General features: G+C 39.3%; 1 protein-coding gene across 1 annotated transcript; it reads left to right on the forward strand.

Moving 5' to 3' along the window:
* The first annotated feature begins 1129 nt into the window (after nucleotides 1–1129).
* On the forward strand, nucleotides 1130–16080 carry zcchc10 (zinc finger, CCHC domain containing 10). Its single transcript, XM_072590527.1, has 4 exons — nucleotides 1130–1202; nucleotides 3797–3958; nucleotides 13023–13061; nucleotides 14598–16080. Exons 1-4 carry the CDS (start codon nucleotides 1162–1164, stop codon nucleotides 14851–14853), a joined length of 498 nt encoding a protein of 165 aa, XP_072446628.1. The 5' UTR covers nucleotides 1130–1161; the 3' UTR covers nucleotides 14854–16080.
* The last annotated feature ends 2565 nt before the right edge of the window (nucleotides 16081–18645 follow it).

Genomic DNA, 18645 nt, shown 5'->3' on the forward strand with positions numbered 1-18645 from the left:
TTGTTCTGCTGCCCCGCGAAACTTGGTGATCTCATGGATGGTCACAATGTTGAAATCTACTATTGCTAGTCTACTCACTTCCACCAGATAAAATATTTGTGGCTTCCATTCCAAAACGACATCGCTGCATTGCATCATCTGTGGTCATGTAATTACAGACAGTTACTTGGCTTATTTGCATGTGAAGTTCTTAAAGGTATATCACTCCAAGGGTGGCAACAAAACATTCTGTACCTGGTCTGGTTTATTTGTGTCTCCAGACCCACAGAAGACCCAACTACCCTATGAAATGGCCTTGCAAATCACTCAGCTTAAGGGCAATTAGAGATAGGCAACAAATACTGGTCTAGCCAATTTTACAATCTATGAAAGAATTTTAAAAACTGCATTCATTGCTCCTCAAATGCATAAGTACTCTGTGTCTGTATGCAACAAAACCTGGACAATATTCTTAGGCATGAATTGAGTAAATAACATTTTCACTACACAAGTGCCAGGAAATTACCATCTCCAACAAGAGAAAATAAAACCATCGCCCCTTGTCATTTAATGTTCAAGAAGACAGTTCATCTCATTTTCTCAAGAACAACTAAGATTAGACAACAAATACTGCATAGCCTCCCAGAACAGAAAAGCAGCACCACACAATTTAGAAATGACCACACTCAGGTCAAATCCAAAAACGGAACTTTGATTATGATCCTGTCCCAGTGTTACTGAGTTTGTACTTTTTTTATGGCACCCGAATAAATGAAAAATAAAGAAAACCTCCTAAACTCAACACCAACAATCAAGCCTGCTCCATAGCTATATAACTACAACATTTCTGGACCGGTTGATTAGAAAATATGTTTCTTTAAATAGCACTCAATCCCAATATTCAGCCAACTCTCTCCAATCCCTCAACAGACAAAGTGTGCATAGCATGATACAAGAGCAGTTACAAAACACACACCAACACTGTGGGGACAACTAATCGAATAGGACACAGACAGAGAGGATTGATTTGAAATGTGTTGGTTAGATAGAATTTAAAGGTGAGAACAGTACTCCCCAGTGAGTAGAGGTGAAATCAGTTTGGTGGATGTTCAGGCCTAGGGTTGCTCAGGACCTTCAGGGCTGTTGCTTAGTGACGGACCCGATGCATTTCGGGAAACCAAGATGGCGACGCCTATGCACAGACTGATCGCTCGTAGACAAGCGTGAGTATTCAGCTTCTAGAACGGCCAATGATTTTTTTATTATCGAGACTGAAATGGCTGCTTTCCAAGGGTTGGGTAGATGGGTTCGAGGTAAAAACTGTGTCGGCGGGAGGGCTAAAGGTGTCAGGCAGGTTTCATCTTCAGCCCAGGGCCTCGGAGATGCTCCAGCCACAAACACCAGATGTTTCCTATTTGAAATGGAGAGTGGTTAAATTCCACAGGCGGCGAGAAAGGACGCCAAGACTTCGGGGAGGACTGTTGTCGTGAAGAATATTTCAGCGGTGAAATTTTTCCGAACATTACAAAATCGGTTAAATGTGAAAGCACCACGCATAAGTAAAATGTATTTTAAACACCCAGTAAGCGAGTGTCATCCCAAATTAGGCTTTGTAAGTCTTTCTGATTTTTATTAAAACAAAATCTGATTTAAGTCAGTTTTTAACGTTTCCTACGATTATCTCGAAAATCTTCAATGATGTTCACAAAACCTGCAGGTCGTTTAAAAACAAACTAAGTCTTGTTAGTTGGACTAGAGAAAGTAAGTACTGGAGGAGGTCAGAGTGAAAGCGCGGTGCTGGAAAAGCACAGCAGGTCAGGCAGAATCCAAGGAGCAGGAGAACCGATGTTTCGGGCATAAGCCCTTAATTGAGTTTATGCCCAAAACGTCGATTCTCCTGTTCCTCGGATGCTGCCTGATCTGCTGTGCTTTTCCAGCACCCCACACTCGACTCTGGTTAGTTGGACACGTTTTAAGGGGCTCATGGGCACTCTTGTATTAATTATAAGTAACTGTTTTAGACTTTTTGAAGAGCTCACAACATAATTATATATCAGGATGATCAGCTTAGTTTTATATACAATAGTCACATCAAACTGGTGCTGCGGGAGAGGTGCTCAATGTAGAGGAGTAGATCAATATTTGTATCTTCTGTGATATGTCAATTCCAACAAGCACCTGTTGTTTTACATCCTCAGTTGATCTCTTTTAGTTCACGTGATTTATTCCGGGTTGCCACAATTTTCAACTGTTTCAAGTAAAATCTGAAATCCCTTTTGGAAACTCGTTAAGGATTTCTATAGTGCATTTGGAGCTTTCAATTCCTCTGTAAGATTAAAGAACCTGTTCGGCCAAGAATTTCTTTTTGAGACTATTATTGTTTACTAGATTTTTTAAAAATAATCCTCAAGCTTACTTCTGTCAACTGATTCCAATATTTTACATCAAATGCAAGGAAAACTGATGTGTTTCGACTGACGTTGGATGTTGGAATACAACAAAAACTTGCATCTGTATGATTAGTAGTGTAGAAAAGCAACCCAAGGCATTTCACAGACAATGAGGAAAAAATTAGATGTTGAAGCTGAGAATACTTAGATTTGAAATTTTCTTCCGGCCAAAATCAGGAAAGGCAGTCCTCCTGGCTTGACAACCAAGGAAGATTATTGGACAAGAATCCTCTATGACTAGTGCAATTCCGTTTCCTGTCTATGGTAACCTCCAGGATGTTGATAATGGGGGCTTTGATGGCAATGCCACGAGACACAAGTGGAAGTAAGGCCATTCGGCCCATCGAGTCCACTCTGCCATTCAATCATGGCTGATGGGCATTTCAATGCTACTTACCCGCACTCTCCCCATAGCCCTTAATTCCTTGCGAGATCAAGAATTTATCAATCTCTGTCTTGAAGACATTTAACGTCTTGAGTCCTCCACTGCGCTTCCGTGGCAATGAATTCCACAGGCCCCCACTCTCTGGCTGCAGAAATGTCTCTTCATTTCCATTTTAAATTGACCCCCTCTAATTCTAAGACTGTGCCCAGGGAAACAAATTCCCAGCGTCCACTATTTCTAAGCCATGCATTATCTTCTAAGTTTCTGTTAGATCTCCCCTCAACTTTCTAAACTCTAATGAATGCAGTCTCAGGATCCTCAACCATTGATGTCATGAGGCAATTACTAGATTTCCTCTGTCTCTTTCTGAAGTTTGTTGCATGGCAGTTGTGTGGTACAAATGTTATTTGCCATTTTTCAGCCCAAGCCTGGATACTCTCCCGGACTTGCTACATTTGGACATGGACTGCTTTAGTATCTGAGGTGATGGGAATGGTGCTGAACATTGTGCAATCATTAGTGAATATCCCCACTTCTGACCTTCTGATGGAGGGAAAGGTCATTGGTTAAGCAGCTGAAAATAATTGGGCTGAGAACAATGCCTTGAGCAACTCCAACAGAGATATCCTGGAGCTCAGATGATTGTCCACCAGCAACCACAACTGTCTTCCTATATGCCAGATATGACTAAAACCACCAAAGAGTTTTTTCCCCAGATTCCTATTTACTTCAGCTTTGTTAGGGCTCCTTGATGCTACATCTGATCAAATGAGACCTTGATGTCAATGGCAGTCACTGTCTCACCTCAGCCCTGAATTCCATTCTTCTGTCCATGTTTGAATCAAGGATGTAATGAGGCCAAATGCTGATTGGCCCTGGCAGAACCCAAACTGGGTATTGTTGAGCAGGTATTTATTGATAGCACTGTGGATGATGCATTTCATCAATTAATCTATTCTGTACCCTGGTTTTTGTGCTTTAGAGAAGCTAATAAACAACACGTTCGATGTCAGAAATGTTTAGAATATGGCCATTGGACCTATGAGTGCACTGGAAAACGGAAGTATCTGCACAGACCCTCAAGAACAGTGCAATTAAAGAAGACTTTGAAAGAAAAGCAAAATAAACTCGCCTTGCCACCAAGGTAAGTGTGATTCCATACTAAAATCAGTTTGAATGGCTTAGTGGACAAATAGTGTGTGGAGGCCTGAGCATGTGAACCAGAAAGATCCTACTTTGATCCCTAATCTGCTGCATAAGACTGTACATCCTGTCAAGCATGCTCTGGCATTGATTGTCTCCACATCCTGAAACAGTATCCCTGTTTTCCAGATTATCTTTTAAGGAGAAACAGCATCTTGACATCTGTTCTGCCCCTTTATAAGCTTCATTGGATCTATACCCTATTAAATTTAGAAGAAACAATCTAGTAATTCTTTACTGCACTGTGTCCAATGCAATAGCCTGCCTTCAATATGGAGACCAAAATTACACACTCTTGTCTAGATATAATTTCATCAAACACCTATACAATTGTAGCGATACATCTTTGTTCTTGTATTCCAATTCCCCTGTAATAAAGGCTGATATTAATTACCTTAATTTCCTCACTGTCTTTACTTCTAAGTTACCCCCAACTTTGTGGAGGTGTAACCTGTTCTTTGTATTGCAAAGGCAGTCACAAAATACTTGTTTGACCACCATGATACATGGAACAATTCAGTGAGGAGAGAAAAGAGAAATATAGTCGTAATTGGGGATAGTATTGGTAAGGCTTGGACGTTGTTCTCTGTGGCTAGCATTTGGCCTCATTACATCCTTGATTCAAATGTTGCCTACCTGGTGCCAGGGTTCAGGATATCTCATCTGGAACTTGGAGTGCGAGGGAAAAAAAATCTAGTTGTTGTGAACCACGTGGGTAGTAACAATATAGGTAAATGAGGAACAAGTTTTGCTGAGGGAATAAGAGCTGTTAGGAGCTAAATTGTAAAGCAGAACTAAAAGGTAGTCATCTCTAAATTACTACACGAGCCATTCACTAATTGACACAGGGTCAATGAGATTTAAGAGGTGAATGCAACACTCAAAGATTGGTGTGGGAGAAATGGGTTTGAATTTATGGGATATTGACATCACTACTGGGAGAGAGAGCTGTTCCTGTGAAACAGGTTACATCGGAATCGTGCTGAGACCAGGTTTTGGAATTAAATATTGAAGTGTAATCCTCCTTTCTGTTTCAGAATGATAAGTAGGAAGGAAAATGAGATGGTGTAGCTTTGTGGAATTAATTAAGAATCTAATGGTAAAGGACCCTCAAGTGAAGAGTGATCTTAGAATGCGAGAATTTCAAATTTAGTTTGAGGACAAGAAATTGGAGTCCTACACTAGTATTCTCTAGTTAAACAAAGATTATGACGTAGACATATGGACAAGTTTGGCTAATCAGCATAAAGTCCGAATAAGTGGGTCTTTTATCAATTGGCAGGATGGAATTAGTAGAATGTCATTGAGTTCGATTCTCCATCTCCAGCTGTTTGCAATCTATCTAAATGGCATGGTTGCAGGGATAGAAACTATAACAGCCAGATTTGCAGACAACACTAAAATAGGTGGGATTGTAAAAGTAAATTGCAATAAAGAAATAATAAATTTTACAAGTGCATATGGATAGGTTATGTGAATGGGCCAAAATTTGTCAGATGGATTTTAAAGTGGATAAGTGAGAGGTTATCCACTGTGCAATCATGTTCAGTGGTGGAAATAGCCTCTTTATTGAGCATCCAGAGTAGCAAAGTTCAAGGCAGCAATGAAATCCAAAGTAAAGTTTTACAGTCACCTCTTTTATACACAGTTTTTAATATACATTTAGCACTATGATGTATCTATTTTACACAGGTTTATGTGACATCTGTTCTGGAGAAGCAGGAGATTGTTTACACACTTGCTAAATGCTGGCTGTTACTCCTAATGGGATTAGAATGTCTGACCAGTCTGAGCTTGCATAATTAAGAGGTGTTAGACCTTTTGTCTTTTAAAGTTAGTAATGTTAGTAGAAATGAAATTAAATCAATGGTAAGAAATGCAGTAGAGTCAGATTGTGTAGAATCTGTGTGGGTGGAATTGAGGAACTAAAATGGTAAAAAGCCCATACTTGAAGTTATTTACAGGCCTCAAGACAGTAGTCAGGAGCTGGGGCACAAGATACACCAGGAGAAAGAAAAGGTGTGCAAGAGAGGCAACATTACAGTGATGATGGGGGATTTCAATATGCAGGTGGACTGGGAAAGTCAGGTTAGTAATGAATTGCAAGAAAAGGCCATTTGTGTAATGTCTATGAGATGGTTTTTTAGAGCAGCTTGTGGTGATGCCCACTAGGAAACTGACAATACTGGATTTAGTGTTGTGCAATGAGGCAGACTTGATAAGAGAGGTGAAGGAACTCTTAGGAGGTAGTGATCATAATATGATTGAAAGTTACTCTGCAATTTGAGAGGGAGAAGATAGAGTCAGACATAACGGTATTACAGTAGAATTAAGGCAACTACAGAGGCATCAGGGTGGAGCTGGACAGAATTGACTGGGAGAGGAGGCTATCAGGAAAGACAGCGGAACAGCAATGGCAGGAGTTTCTGGGAGTAATTCAGGAGACAAAGCAAAAATTCATCCTGCGAAAAAAAGAAACATGGTGCATGGAGGATGAGGCAATCATAGCTGACGAGGGAAATGGGGGACAGCATAAAAGCAAAAGAGAAAGCATATATTGTGGCGAAGGACAATGGGAAATGAGAGGATTGGGAAGTTTACAAACACCAGCAAAAAAACGGAGGAAGAAAATAAATATGAGGGTGACCTAGCCAGTGATATAAAAGAAGACTGTAAAAGTTTCTTTAGATATATAAAGAACAAAAATGGACATTGGGCCACTGAAAAGATGGCACTTAGGGTATAGTAGTGTGGAACAAGGAAATAGCTGAGGAACTGAATAATTGCTTTGCATCAGCATTCATGGTGGAAGACACAAATAATATCCCAAAATTTCGAGAGTGAGGGGTCCAGAGCTGAGTATGGTGGCCATCACCAAGAAGAAGGGGTGGCTCAGTGGTTAGCACTGCTGCCTCACAGCAGCAGGGACCTGGGTTCAATTCCCACCTCGGACAACTGTCTGTGTGGAATTTGCACATTCTCTGCGTGGAATTCCTCCCACAATCCGGTTTCCTCCCACAGTCCAAAGATGTGCAGATTAGGTGAATTGGCCATGCTAAATTGCCCGTAGTATTAGGTGCATTAGTCTGGGGTGAATGTAGGAGGGTGGGTTGTACTTCGGAGGGTCAGTGTGGAGTTGTTGGGCCAAAGGGCCTGTTTCCACATTGTAGGTAATCTAATCTAGTCTAAAAAACTGAATGGCCTGAAGGTGGATAAATCACATGGGCCGAGAGTTCGAAAGGAGATAGCTGAAACAACAGTGGAGGTGTTCAGGAATCCCTAGAGGACTGGAAAATCATTAACATGACACTACTGTTTAAAAAGAGAGTATGGCAAAAGATGATAAATTACAGTTTAATTAGCTTAACCTCGGTCATTTCTGAATGCGTGGAAGTGTATGGTAAAATAGGGCAAAGTCAACATAGTTCCATCAAGGAAGGTCATGCCTGACAAATCTGCTAGATTTCCTTGAGGAAGTAATGCACAGGTTAGACCAAGGAGAGCCATTGAATGTTATCTACCTGGACTTGAAGAAGGCCTTTGACAAGGTACTGCACAGGAGGCTACTGAGCAAGGTAAGGGCCCATGGTATTAGAGGCAAGGTGCGAGATGGATAGAACATTGGCTGTCTAGCAGAAAGCTGAGAGTAGGGATAATAGAGTTTTTCTCAGGATGTTAGCCGGTGACTAGTGGTGTTCTGCAAGGATCAGTGTTGGGACCATGACTTTTCACTTTGTACACTAATGATCTAGATGAAGAAACAGGGCATTCTGGCTAAGTTTGCAGGCGATACAAAGATAGGTAGCAGGACAGGTCGTATTGAGGAGGCAGGAGGCTACAGGAAGATTTGACAAGTTTGGGAGAGTGGACAAAGAAGTAACAGAGTACAACATGGGATAGTGTGAGGTCATGCACTTTGATCGGAAGAATGGAAGGGTGGACTGTTTTCTATATTGGGACAAAACTCAGAAGTCTGAAATGTAAAGAGACTTAGGAATTCTAATCCAGGATTCTCTCAAGGTAAACTTGCAAATTGAGCCATTCGTTAGGAAGGCAAATGTAAAGATGGCATTTATTTTAACAGGATTTAAATGTAAAAGCAGGGATTTACTTCTGAGGCTCAAAGGCTCTGGTCAGACCACATTTGGAGTATTGTGTCCAGTTTTGGGTGGCATGGTGGCACAGTGGTTAGCACTGCTGCCTCACAGTGCGAGAGAGCCGGATTCAATTCCTGCCTCAGGCAGCTGCTGTGTGGAATTTGCACATTCTCCTCGTATCTGCGTGGGTTTCCTCTGGATGCTCCGGTTTCCTCCCACAGTCCAAACATGTGCAGGTTAGGTGAATTGGCCATGCTAAATTGCCCGTAGTGTTAGTAGAAGGTGTAAATGTAGCAGAATGCGTCTGGTTGGGTTGCTCTTCAGAGGGTCGGTGTGGACTTGTTGGGCCGAAGAGCCTGTTTCCACACTGTAAGTAATCTAATCTAATCTAATATCTCAGGAACGATGTCTTGGCTCTGGAGTGTGTTCAGAGAAGGTTCACGAGAATGGTCCCAGGAATGAATAGCTTAACATGTGAGGAACATTTGAGGATTCTGGGTCTATGCTTGGAACTTAGAAGGATGGGGGGGGGATCTAATTGAAACTTACGGAATACTGAATGAGCTGTTCAGAGTGGATGTTGGGAAGATGTTTCCATTGTAGGAGAGACTAGAATCCGAGGGTATAGCCTTCAAGTAAAACTGAGACAAGGAGAAACTTCTTCAGCCAGAGAGTGGTGAATCTATGGAACTCACTGCCACAGAAGGCTGTGGAGGCTGGGTCATTGAGTATATTTATGACTGAAATAGGTTCTTGATTGTTATGGGGATCAAGGGTTACTGAGAGGAAATGGGAGAATGGAGTTGAGAAACTTATCAGCCATGATTGAATGGTGGAGCAGACTTGATGAATCGAATGGCCTAATTTGTGCTTCTATGTCTTATGGTTTTTATCGTCTAAGTACTCGACCTATATGATCCAAATAAGTGAGAAATTATATGTGTGCTAAATAAAAATATAGAGGCTATATAAACTGGCCGCAACTAGGTCATGAGATTTCATCTACTATTGCCGTTATTTGACAGTTCCAACGCAGGCAGTTTTGCGGAAGTGCTTAATATGCATTTAAAAAGTATAAATCTGCATGTTAGTACCAGATAGTAGTCCCCAGTAAAAGTTAGATTAGGTAGTACAGTGTTATAGAAATTTCGAAAAGATAAAAAGCAGCAGACTGTAGGGACATGCTGGTGGAGGAAACTGTTTGATGTCCTGCAGCCTGTTCAGGTCCTGAGAGATGGTTACTAAGGGCTAATTGATATTTTAATCTTTCCATAGTTTCGAGTGAGTTATGGAGACATGATGGTTAGGATGGCGTTGTTCTGAGTAGGTTACAGTATTAACACTTATTAAGGAGTAGCCTTTGATACAGAAACAGGACTAAACACTGCTTGCAGCATGGGGCTGATAAAAATTGAAAGGTGTAAAGAAACAGTATAGGGCTGGCAGTCTAGGAAGGAATGTTTAATTTAGTTTATCGTGAAAGAGTAAAATATACTAGAAAAACATCATTTTATGAATAAAAATGCAGTATAGTAAACATAGAACACTTATGGAGAAACTGAGGACCGCAGATGCTGTAGATCAGAGTCTAAAGGTGTGGCGCTGGAAAAGCACAGCCGGTCAGGCAGCATCTGAGGAGCAGAAGTCGCTGTTTTGAGCATAGACTCTTTATCAGGAATGTAGGGGTGTGTGTCGCCAAGGGGACTGAGAGATAAATGGGAGGGATTTGGTGGTGGGGAGGAAGATGGCTAGGAATGTGATGGGGGGTGTGTGGATGGTGTTAGGGTGAACTGGATAGGTGGGAAGGAAGATGGACAGGTTGGACAGTTCAAGAGGGCAGTGCCAAGTTGGAGGATTGGATCTGAGATAAGCTGAGATCACCACCCTGCCCCGCCACTCCTTTTAGCTGCAGCTACCCCCCACCTGCATCCCCAGTCCTGAAGAAGGGTTATGGTTACACCCAAAACATCAACTTCTCCACCTCCTGATGCTGCCTGGCTTGCTGTGTTCTTCTAGCCTCCTGCCGGACTATTTTAGAGATTAGTTAAGAATCCAACAAATTACAGTGGGGTAATGGTGATAGATCAGAGTTGAAGGTGGAATGGATAGGTAGGACACTTCAAGAGGGCAGTGCCAGGTTGGAGGTATGGATCTGGGATAAGGTGGAGGGAGGGGCGATGAGGAATCTGGTGAAGTCAACATTGAGTCCATGTGGTTGGAGGGTTCGAAGGCGGAAGATGAGGTGTTCTTCCTCTAGTTGTCGAGTGGCTAGGATTTGCTGGTGGAAGAGGCCCAGAACTTGCATGTCCTTGGTGGAGTGGGAGAGGGAGTTTAATGTTCGGCCACAGGGCGGAGGCGTTGTTTGGTGCATGTGCCCTGGAGATGTTCTCTGAAATGTTCCACAAGTTGGCATCTTGTCTCCCCAATGTAGAGGAGACCACATCAGGAGCAACGAATACAGTATTGGATGGTCAGGAAAATCTCTGCCAGATGTGGTAAATGCAGGGAACAGTTTGCCAAGCATCGCAGCCAGGCCCGCAGGGACTGACCGGCCCTCCCAGTCACCGCACATTTTAATTCCCCTTCCCACTCCCTTTCCGATATGACCATCCTTGGCCTCCTCCATTGCCACAACGAACCACGCTGCACATTGGAGGAACAACACCTCATCTTCTGCCTGGGCAGCCAGCAGCTCCGAGGACTCAACATTGAGCTCTCCAGTTTCAAATAACCTCATTTCCCAATCCCATTCCCAGCCCCTCCCCATCCCTTCCATTCCATTCCTTCCTGCCACCAACCTGATTCACTCCCAGGTGTATCCCATTGACCAACCAGGTCATACCCTCTACCTGTCTTCACCTATCCCCACTTCACCCTACCCCTGCCACCCTCTTTATCTGCAGTTCCCCCTACACGCAGCCCTTCTTGCTGTGTTCTTCCAGCCTCCTGCCAGACTATTTCGGAGAACAATTAAGAATCCAACATATTACAGTGGTCCGAGAGTCACATGTAGGTTACATCAGGATAAGGACAATAGATTCTTTTTCCCTCTAAATGGTACTAGTGAATCAGATGAGTTTTTTACGATAGTTTCATGGTCACCATTATTGAGACCACCTTTCAATTCCAGATTTTTAATTAAAGAAAGCAGTTTATAATGTTGCAAAGAATAGTAGTCAGTCTGAAGATTGAGAGTCTTTTTTATTTTGAGAAACCAGCAAAGACCATTCTACATTGTCCCATGAGAGAAAACATCCTCTCTATGTCTACTTTGTCAATCCCCTTGAACTGCAATTAAACCTTCTCTCATTCTTCTAAACTCTAGATTAAACTGCTCAATCTGTTCTTTTCTAGTCGCCCAGTTATAGGAAGGATATTATTAAGCCAGACAGGGTTCAGAAGAGATTTCCCAGGTTGTTACCAGAAAGTTTGAGTTATAAAGAAGGCTGGGACTTCTTTCATTGGAGCATAGAAAGATGAGAGTCAAATTTATAGAAGTTTATAAAATAATAACAGGTATAGATAAAGTTAATGGTAGTTGTCTTTTTCCTAGGATGGGGAATTTCAAGACTTAGGGGAACATTTTTAAGGTGAGAAGAGAGAGATTTAAAAAGGACATAGGGAACAATTTTTTTTCTTTCACACAGAGGGTGGTTCGCATGTGGAATGAACATCCTGAGGAAGTGGTGGATGTGGGTACAATTATAACATTTAAAAGATATTTGAATAAGTACATGACTAGGAAAGGTTTGGAGGGATATGGAACAGGCAGAAGGGACTAGTTTAGTTTGGGATTATGTTCAGCATGGATTGACTGAACTAAAGGGTCTGTTTCTGTGCTGTATGACTGTATAAGACAAACCTCTTACCTTTGGAATCAATCTAGTGAATTGGAACTAATTTGTTCACTTCTCAAAGATTGAGGTAAATTGAAACTCATGGGAATAGTAGGCACATTATAATTGAATTTTGTAACCTCAAACTAGGGAGGGAGGCAGTCAACTAAAGTTTACACTTTTTTATTCATTAATGGGATGAGGGCATCATTGGCTTGACTAGCGTTTATTGAACATGCTTAATTGCACAGAGGGCAGTAAAGAGTCAACCACATTGCAGTGAGTCTGGGGTCACATGGAGGCCAGACCAGGTGAGGACAGCAGTTTCCTTCCTTAAGAGACATTAGTGAACGAGATGGGTTTTTCCAACAATCGACAGTGGGTTCATTGTCATCCTCAGGCTCTTAATTCCAGATTTTTATTGAATTCAAATTCCCACAATCAGCCATGGCAGGATTTGAACCTGGGTCCTCAAAGTTACCTGGACCACTGGATTAACACTCAGTGATAAATTATCTGTTGAAGAACTGTGCATGTACCAATTTCAGCATGGCTATGAGATTGGCTGGAGGCTCTCACAAACATTGTGCACTGGAAAGTTCTGGGTTGATAGGGAGTCATACTGCAGTAAAAGTTATTCACTTCTCAGGAGGTTTGGGGGAAGAAAATGCCATTAAGTTTGCATGAACTCCCTACAGCCCTAAATATTTTTGATGACAAAGTCCAATTTTTAAAATGTATCTTTGCTTTAAACATTGAGGTCTTTCTCAACAATAGGGTACATTGTGTTTGCTCGTGCTCAAATAGATTGAATCTTAAAATTGGCTTTTTTGTATGTGGATTTTATAGATGCAGTTTTCAAAATAAATTTGGCTTAGCTGGTGCAGGGAGGAATTTTCGCAAAGTATAAAATTGTTACCATTGTAAATTTTAGGATAGCAACACTGTCAGAAAAAATAAACTTTGCTTCATAGTTTGCAGAATATAAAATATCATGCTTGTATACACCATTAGGAAAGGTAACATTTATAAGTGTTTACCTAAAATTGTTCATTTATTTTTCTTTAAACAGTGGACAAGGAATTACAGAAAACAAGATGAAGAAGAAAAGGTAAGCTTTTGAGAATTGCAAACTTATTACGGTTGTTGAGTACTTTTTCCAAAATATCCCTGCTCCTGTCTATCCTCTCAGTACTTCTCAGCACTCCTCTCATCTCTCCAGTACCAATAGTACTCCAGTTCCAAAATACCTCTACGTACTTTAGTATTGCGAATTTACATTAGCTTTTCTCTATCCTTTCGCTATAATTATCTGCCAAATGATTGTAATACCTGGAATTTCCACTCCAAGCCAAGTTCCAACTGATTTTTTTTTCTTTCTACAATAATGCTACTTTCTATCTTTTGCTATTCTCTATAATTGAATAGAACTGCGTATTCAAGGAGGAAGAGGAGTCTTGAACCATGCAGTGACCAGAACATTATCACTGAGAGGAACAGTGAAGAAAGGGAGGAACAGTCGTGCTAGCATGAAATTGTTAGAACAATACTATGGTGAAATGAACAAGTGTGGAGTGGGGTGTTACAGGCAACTGTTGTGCCACTTTGAAATGTATACTGTATACAGAACTATGTCACATGTCAGGAGGTTTTTTTTTCCAGAAGAATAAAGTGTCAACTTCTGCAGTCAGTGCAAATTTACTCACAACATTCAAGAGAGAGTTGGTTAGATTTCAAGCTAAGATTAAGATACTGTACATTGGATAGGTGAACTGTTAGGTGACCTCATTATCAGTGTGGTCATCTGGAACTTGTTTTGTTCAAGTTTCAGCTTTAAGAAAAATAACTTAAAGTTATCCTTAAGTTATTTTTCCCTTGTAGTCAGTTCTGCTATAACATGGTGGTTCTGTTCTTGTGCAAGCCCATATTTTAAGAAAATTGTGGAATAGTAGCACCATTTAAACTAATGGGGCCGGAATCATGTTATAACACATACGTGCTTTAAACGGTTGTGCTTTAGCAACAGTATCTTCAATTCGTCAATTGCATTACAGTGAATACGTGTTAATGAAACGTGTGTTATAGCAGAATGACCTGTAATTGGTTTTCGCCTTTCTTTTCTGCTCACTTTATCTCTCAGGTGAGTGGGAGCACTGGGTTGATGATTCAATAACAATGAAAATATTTTGCAAGTTATGTAGAGCTGTTCGTGCAGTCTGATAATGTTCCAAAAGGCTTCAAAGCCAATTTAGACACTAGCATGATCCTACAAATGACAATTAGTTTTAAAAAATGATTCGTGTTTGGTGGGTATTGGTGGTCATCACATGAGCAGTTATATGATTTCAAAGCTATGACATGCAGCTCTTAGATTGCCACCACTTGTGGTTAACTGTATAGTCAACATAATATACAGTTATCTGTTGAATTAGTAGAATTTCCCTCTATCAAGCAACTTGATATAATTTGTGTTGTTTAAAGTAATATTGAAGAATTTCTACCAAAATGAATGGCAAAAAAGGAACACCGGCACAACAAGAACATTGCTTCTAATGCATGTACAGTATGATATCCAGTCAAGAGATTTTACATGACCTGTTATATAATAAGGAGTTAATTGTCTTGTATATTTACTTTTCATTTCAAGGCCTCAGAGTGTTAGTAGCAGCAGCAGCAGTACTTCATCCACTGATTCATCTTCAGATAGTGAAACATCATCCAATTCCTCCACATCAGAGAGCAGCAGCAGTGACGATGAAAGTTCCTCAACTGACAGCTCCTCATCATCCTCAACATCATCATCCAGTGAATCATCTTCCTCTGATTCAGATTCTGACTCTAGTTCCAGTAGTAGTATTAGCAGCTCTGAGGAAGAGCCACCAAAAAAGAGGCGGAAATCGTGACATTATGACTTTGATTTGTGACAATTTCAAATCAATGATTTCTTTCATTCAAAACTCTAGATGTATTCATTTTAAGGCACTTAAACGAAGAAACTAATTTCTCATATTTGGAATTCACATAGACAAACTATTGACCAGATGTGCAGTACGTGGCCGATGTTTGTCTGCATATTTGATCTGTGGTCCTTTTCCTTTAAAAGTGTATATATTTTTCTCTACAGTGCACATGGTGTTTCTGTTATCTGAACTCTAGTAATTTAGGGGGAGAACATGCAGACACCAAAGTAGTCAGCTATCAAAACTGTAAGAAATAAATCTCTGGACTGCAGAATCACCTTTACAGCACAGACAGTAGGCCAAGTGGCCTCATTTATTGGTCGATCCTTTGAAAAAGTTATTCACTTGGTTCTTTAATCTGTGCTGTTTCTATTTGTTTTCTTTTTGGATGTTTATCTGTTTCTCTTTAAATGTAGTTATGGATTGTCCTTCTATCAGTGTTTATTGGTCTATTTGACATGTAAGCAAACGTGTAGATATTAAAAGAAAAATTGCCAAAGTTTTCCAATTCTTCAAGTGGTTAACTTTAAATTATTGATTTGTCGGTCAATGGAAATAGATTTTTCTTAATTACCTGATCAAAATTTTTAAATGTTGAAATATGCCATTATATTTCCTCCTTATGCTTTCCTTGAATTCTTTTGGACATAGGGAATCCTGTTCACAGGAAAATAAGGCAATAGTAGTATTTCACCTTTTTTGCTCTTGTTACGTGTATTCTGTATGCTATACTTGTATAGTTTCCAATCTGTCACAAAATTATAATTAAATGAATGGATTCCTGAAATCTGAAATAAAACTAAACATATCAGGGAAAAATCTCACCAGGATTGGTAGCTTCTGTGTTGCAAGAAAAATAAGGGTAATGTTTCGTGTCTATGACCTTTCATCAGAACAAGGAAAAGTTACAAATGTCAATAGGTTTTAAGTAAGAGATGGATGGGGCAAGGACAAAGCAAAGATCTGTGAAAGGGTGGAAGACAGGAGACAGCAAACGACAAAAGAAGTAATCCTCCAGATCTGATGGGGTACACTTTTTTGATTCTTTTCTTACCTCATCACTATTCCCTTTGACCCTGGAGATCTGATTTTTTCTGACAATCCGTGCCGTCTATCACACACCTTCCTTTTGTCACTGTCCAACTTTCTCTGATTTCTTTTTTCTCTCTCTCAAAACAGATGCTGAATGTCCTTAATTTTTTTTCCACCATTTCTTATTTACAATAGTATTCTCATTCACATGATTCTTGTTTCCTTTTCTTGTTGTTTTAAACCATAAATACATCAAACAAAATGGACATGAGGCTGTTTAATCACCATTTTGAACTAGAATCTGTGCATTTTTCCCCTTCTTATTTAGCCATAAAGGTAACAGGTATTAGAAATATTTTCAGTTGTCCATAGTGAATCAAGCACTATACAGTAAAGAAAATTGAATGTCTACATTCAGAGAGAAATAGAACTTCTTTAAAACTAAACAATCAATTAGCTGCCTGCAGAGGTATATTGAACATAATTTTCCAGAAAGTGTCAATTTTTAAAAATAATAGCATTTTAAAATTAAATAATTCCAAACATGGCTATCCTGAATTTCAATGCTGTGACTGCGCTCCTTTTAAACATAATATATTTACCTGCATTTTTATGTATTTCACCTTGTTATTCATGATTCCTTTGTACACTGTTAAAGAACAATGCCTTGAGTGGTGTGTTGACCAATGCTGCAGGTAAAACAAACATCTAGTATAATAGTTCATTCAAAGATGTTACCAAACATAATTACAGCCACAAGGTATAGCTGTATATTATACGTTTGAATACTGGAACTTAGTGTTTTCATAAAAGTACTATTAGTTTTCATAATCTGAAGTATGATGTTAGCACAGAGGTTTATTTGAATTGAACAAGATTTTTTTTTCTCTCAACGTTTCTTTTTTAGTAGGTTTCTCCTCCATGTCCTTATGCTCTGTCTCATTTATATCCTTTGCATCTTGATATATTTTTGCCAAGATGGAAAATATTTATTCTGTCTCATTTCTGTGCCGCATGAAACCAACTTGGGTTTATGATTTTACTCTTAGTTGCTGTTGGCCAGCCTCCTCGAGTTAATGGCTCCCTTTAGTAATACTCCTGTGGTCAAAAACTCCGGTGAATTACTGATACTAATCTATATCCACCTATTTCTGATTGTGCTAAATTAGCATTTTAATATAATAATGCTAATTTGGCCTAGTTTTCAGGATGCTATTTGGCCTTGCAAAATGTTCTTAGATTTTACAATATAGAGTCATAGTTTAAGTGATTTTCAACATGCATAAATTTGGGCACTTGTGTGATGCATTATACGTCAAATTAGGACAAAAGTCTCATTTCATTTACATTTACATTGCTTTGTATAAAGTTGCTTTGTTATAATTTGTAAATCACAGCTGAAAATTTACTATTTAATCTACCTAACCAGTTTGATGCAATGATCTATTTCCTAACTCATTATTGAAACCTAAAAATATTTAAAAGTATTAATCTTTAACTAAGATAATTGCTTCACAATTTTCCATAAATATGTGCATATTTTACAGGACTTATTTTGAAGCTGCCCAGCTACTATTCTTTCAAAGTTTTGGAGCAGCCTTGTCTCTGTTTTGCCATGTAGCTGATTCTTTTCTGCCAAACTGTGTTGCTGCATGCTCCGACAAGTAAGGTGTGTTTTTGCAAAATTCATTTTCTTTATTCTGTGCAGTTTAGGCGTGAGAATGTGTCACCAGCAGCGAAATTATGAAGAGGCATGAAATGTCTTGTCATTGGTGTGATTTGAATCATTACCTTCTTAAGACCTGAATACTGAAAGCTTCTGTATATAATTGTTATATGAAAATATTGTATTTTTACATTTGCTTTTGTGAATTTATGCATTGAGAATTTTAAATCTCTTTCTCTAAACTACTACTTCTTGCATGTTACAGTACCTTGGCTACAGCAATCTTTTGTGAACTTTGACAAAGTTAACACTATGCCCTGTTGAGCCTGAACAGAGTGTTCATAGGTTATAAAATTGGGTAAAGGGAAACGGTAGGCAACACAAGCCAAAACGATTCTATTCTTGAGCAACATTGTTATTGGGACCATTGAGATGGCCCCACATCTTGTCTGTGTCATCCAACTCAACACACTCAAACAAGCAATCACAAGATCTTTTTAATTTAAACTGCTTCATTTTACACAGTGTAGTGAATTTATTGACTCGTTCAAGCAGTGTATGAAAGCAAACTTTTAAAAATAGTTTATCCTTGCTTTAGTTTTGTGGGCCCTTTTTTAAAATCATTGTATATCATGTTTGTATTATCTTTAAATGGAGGGACAGCCTATAACTTATTTAAAGCACTGTGCAGTAAAATTTCATCAACATTGGCTTTTTTTTTGTACGTTACACTGTTTGTCTAAATCAGATTTTCATATTTATATAAATCTTTTAAAAAGTGTTTCCAGTATTTTAGTATGATGTGGGTTAAACATTCTAAAACCAATTGTTACTTCTGTGACTGTATTAATTAAAATTTATTCCCTTTTCTGCTTTTAAATAAAAATATTACAACTATGAATATCCTGGTACAATTTCTTAAAAAAGAATTATAGAAAGTACATTGGACCCTTGCTCTTCAACTGAAACTCAAAAACAAGGAATCTGCTTTCTATTTTTTCATTAAATGGTGGCAGAGATTTTCAATTTTTTAAACC

Source organism: Chiloscyllium punctatum, chromosome 20 (assembly GCF_047496795.1).
Source record: "Chiloscyllium punctatum isolate Juve2018m chromosome 20, sChiPun1.3, whole genome shotgun sequence".
Taxonomy (NCBI): domain Eukaryota; kingdom Metazoa; phylum Chordata; class Chondrichthyes; order Orectolobiformes; family Hemiscylliidae; genus Chiloscyllium; species Chiloscyllium punctatum.

Coding starts and splice junctions, on each gene's coding strand:
- zcchc10 (XM_072590527.1), top strand. CDS start 1,162: ATGGCGACGCCTATGCACAGACTGATCGCTCGTAGACAAGC. Junction 1,203..3,796: donor CTGATCGCTCGTAGACAAGC/GTGAGTATTCAG, acceptor TTTGTGCTTTAG/AGAAGCTAATAAACAACACG. Junction 13,062..14,597: donor AACAAGATGAAGAAGAAAAG/GTAAGCTTTTGA, acceptor TTTCATTTCAAG/GCCTCAGAGTGTTAGTAGCA.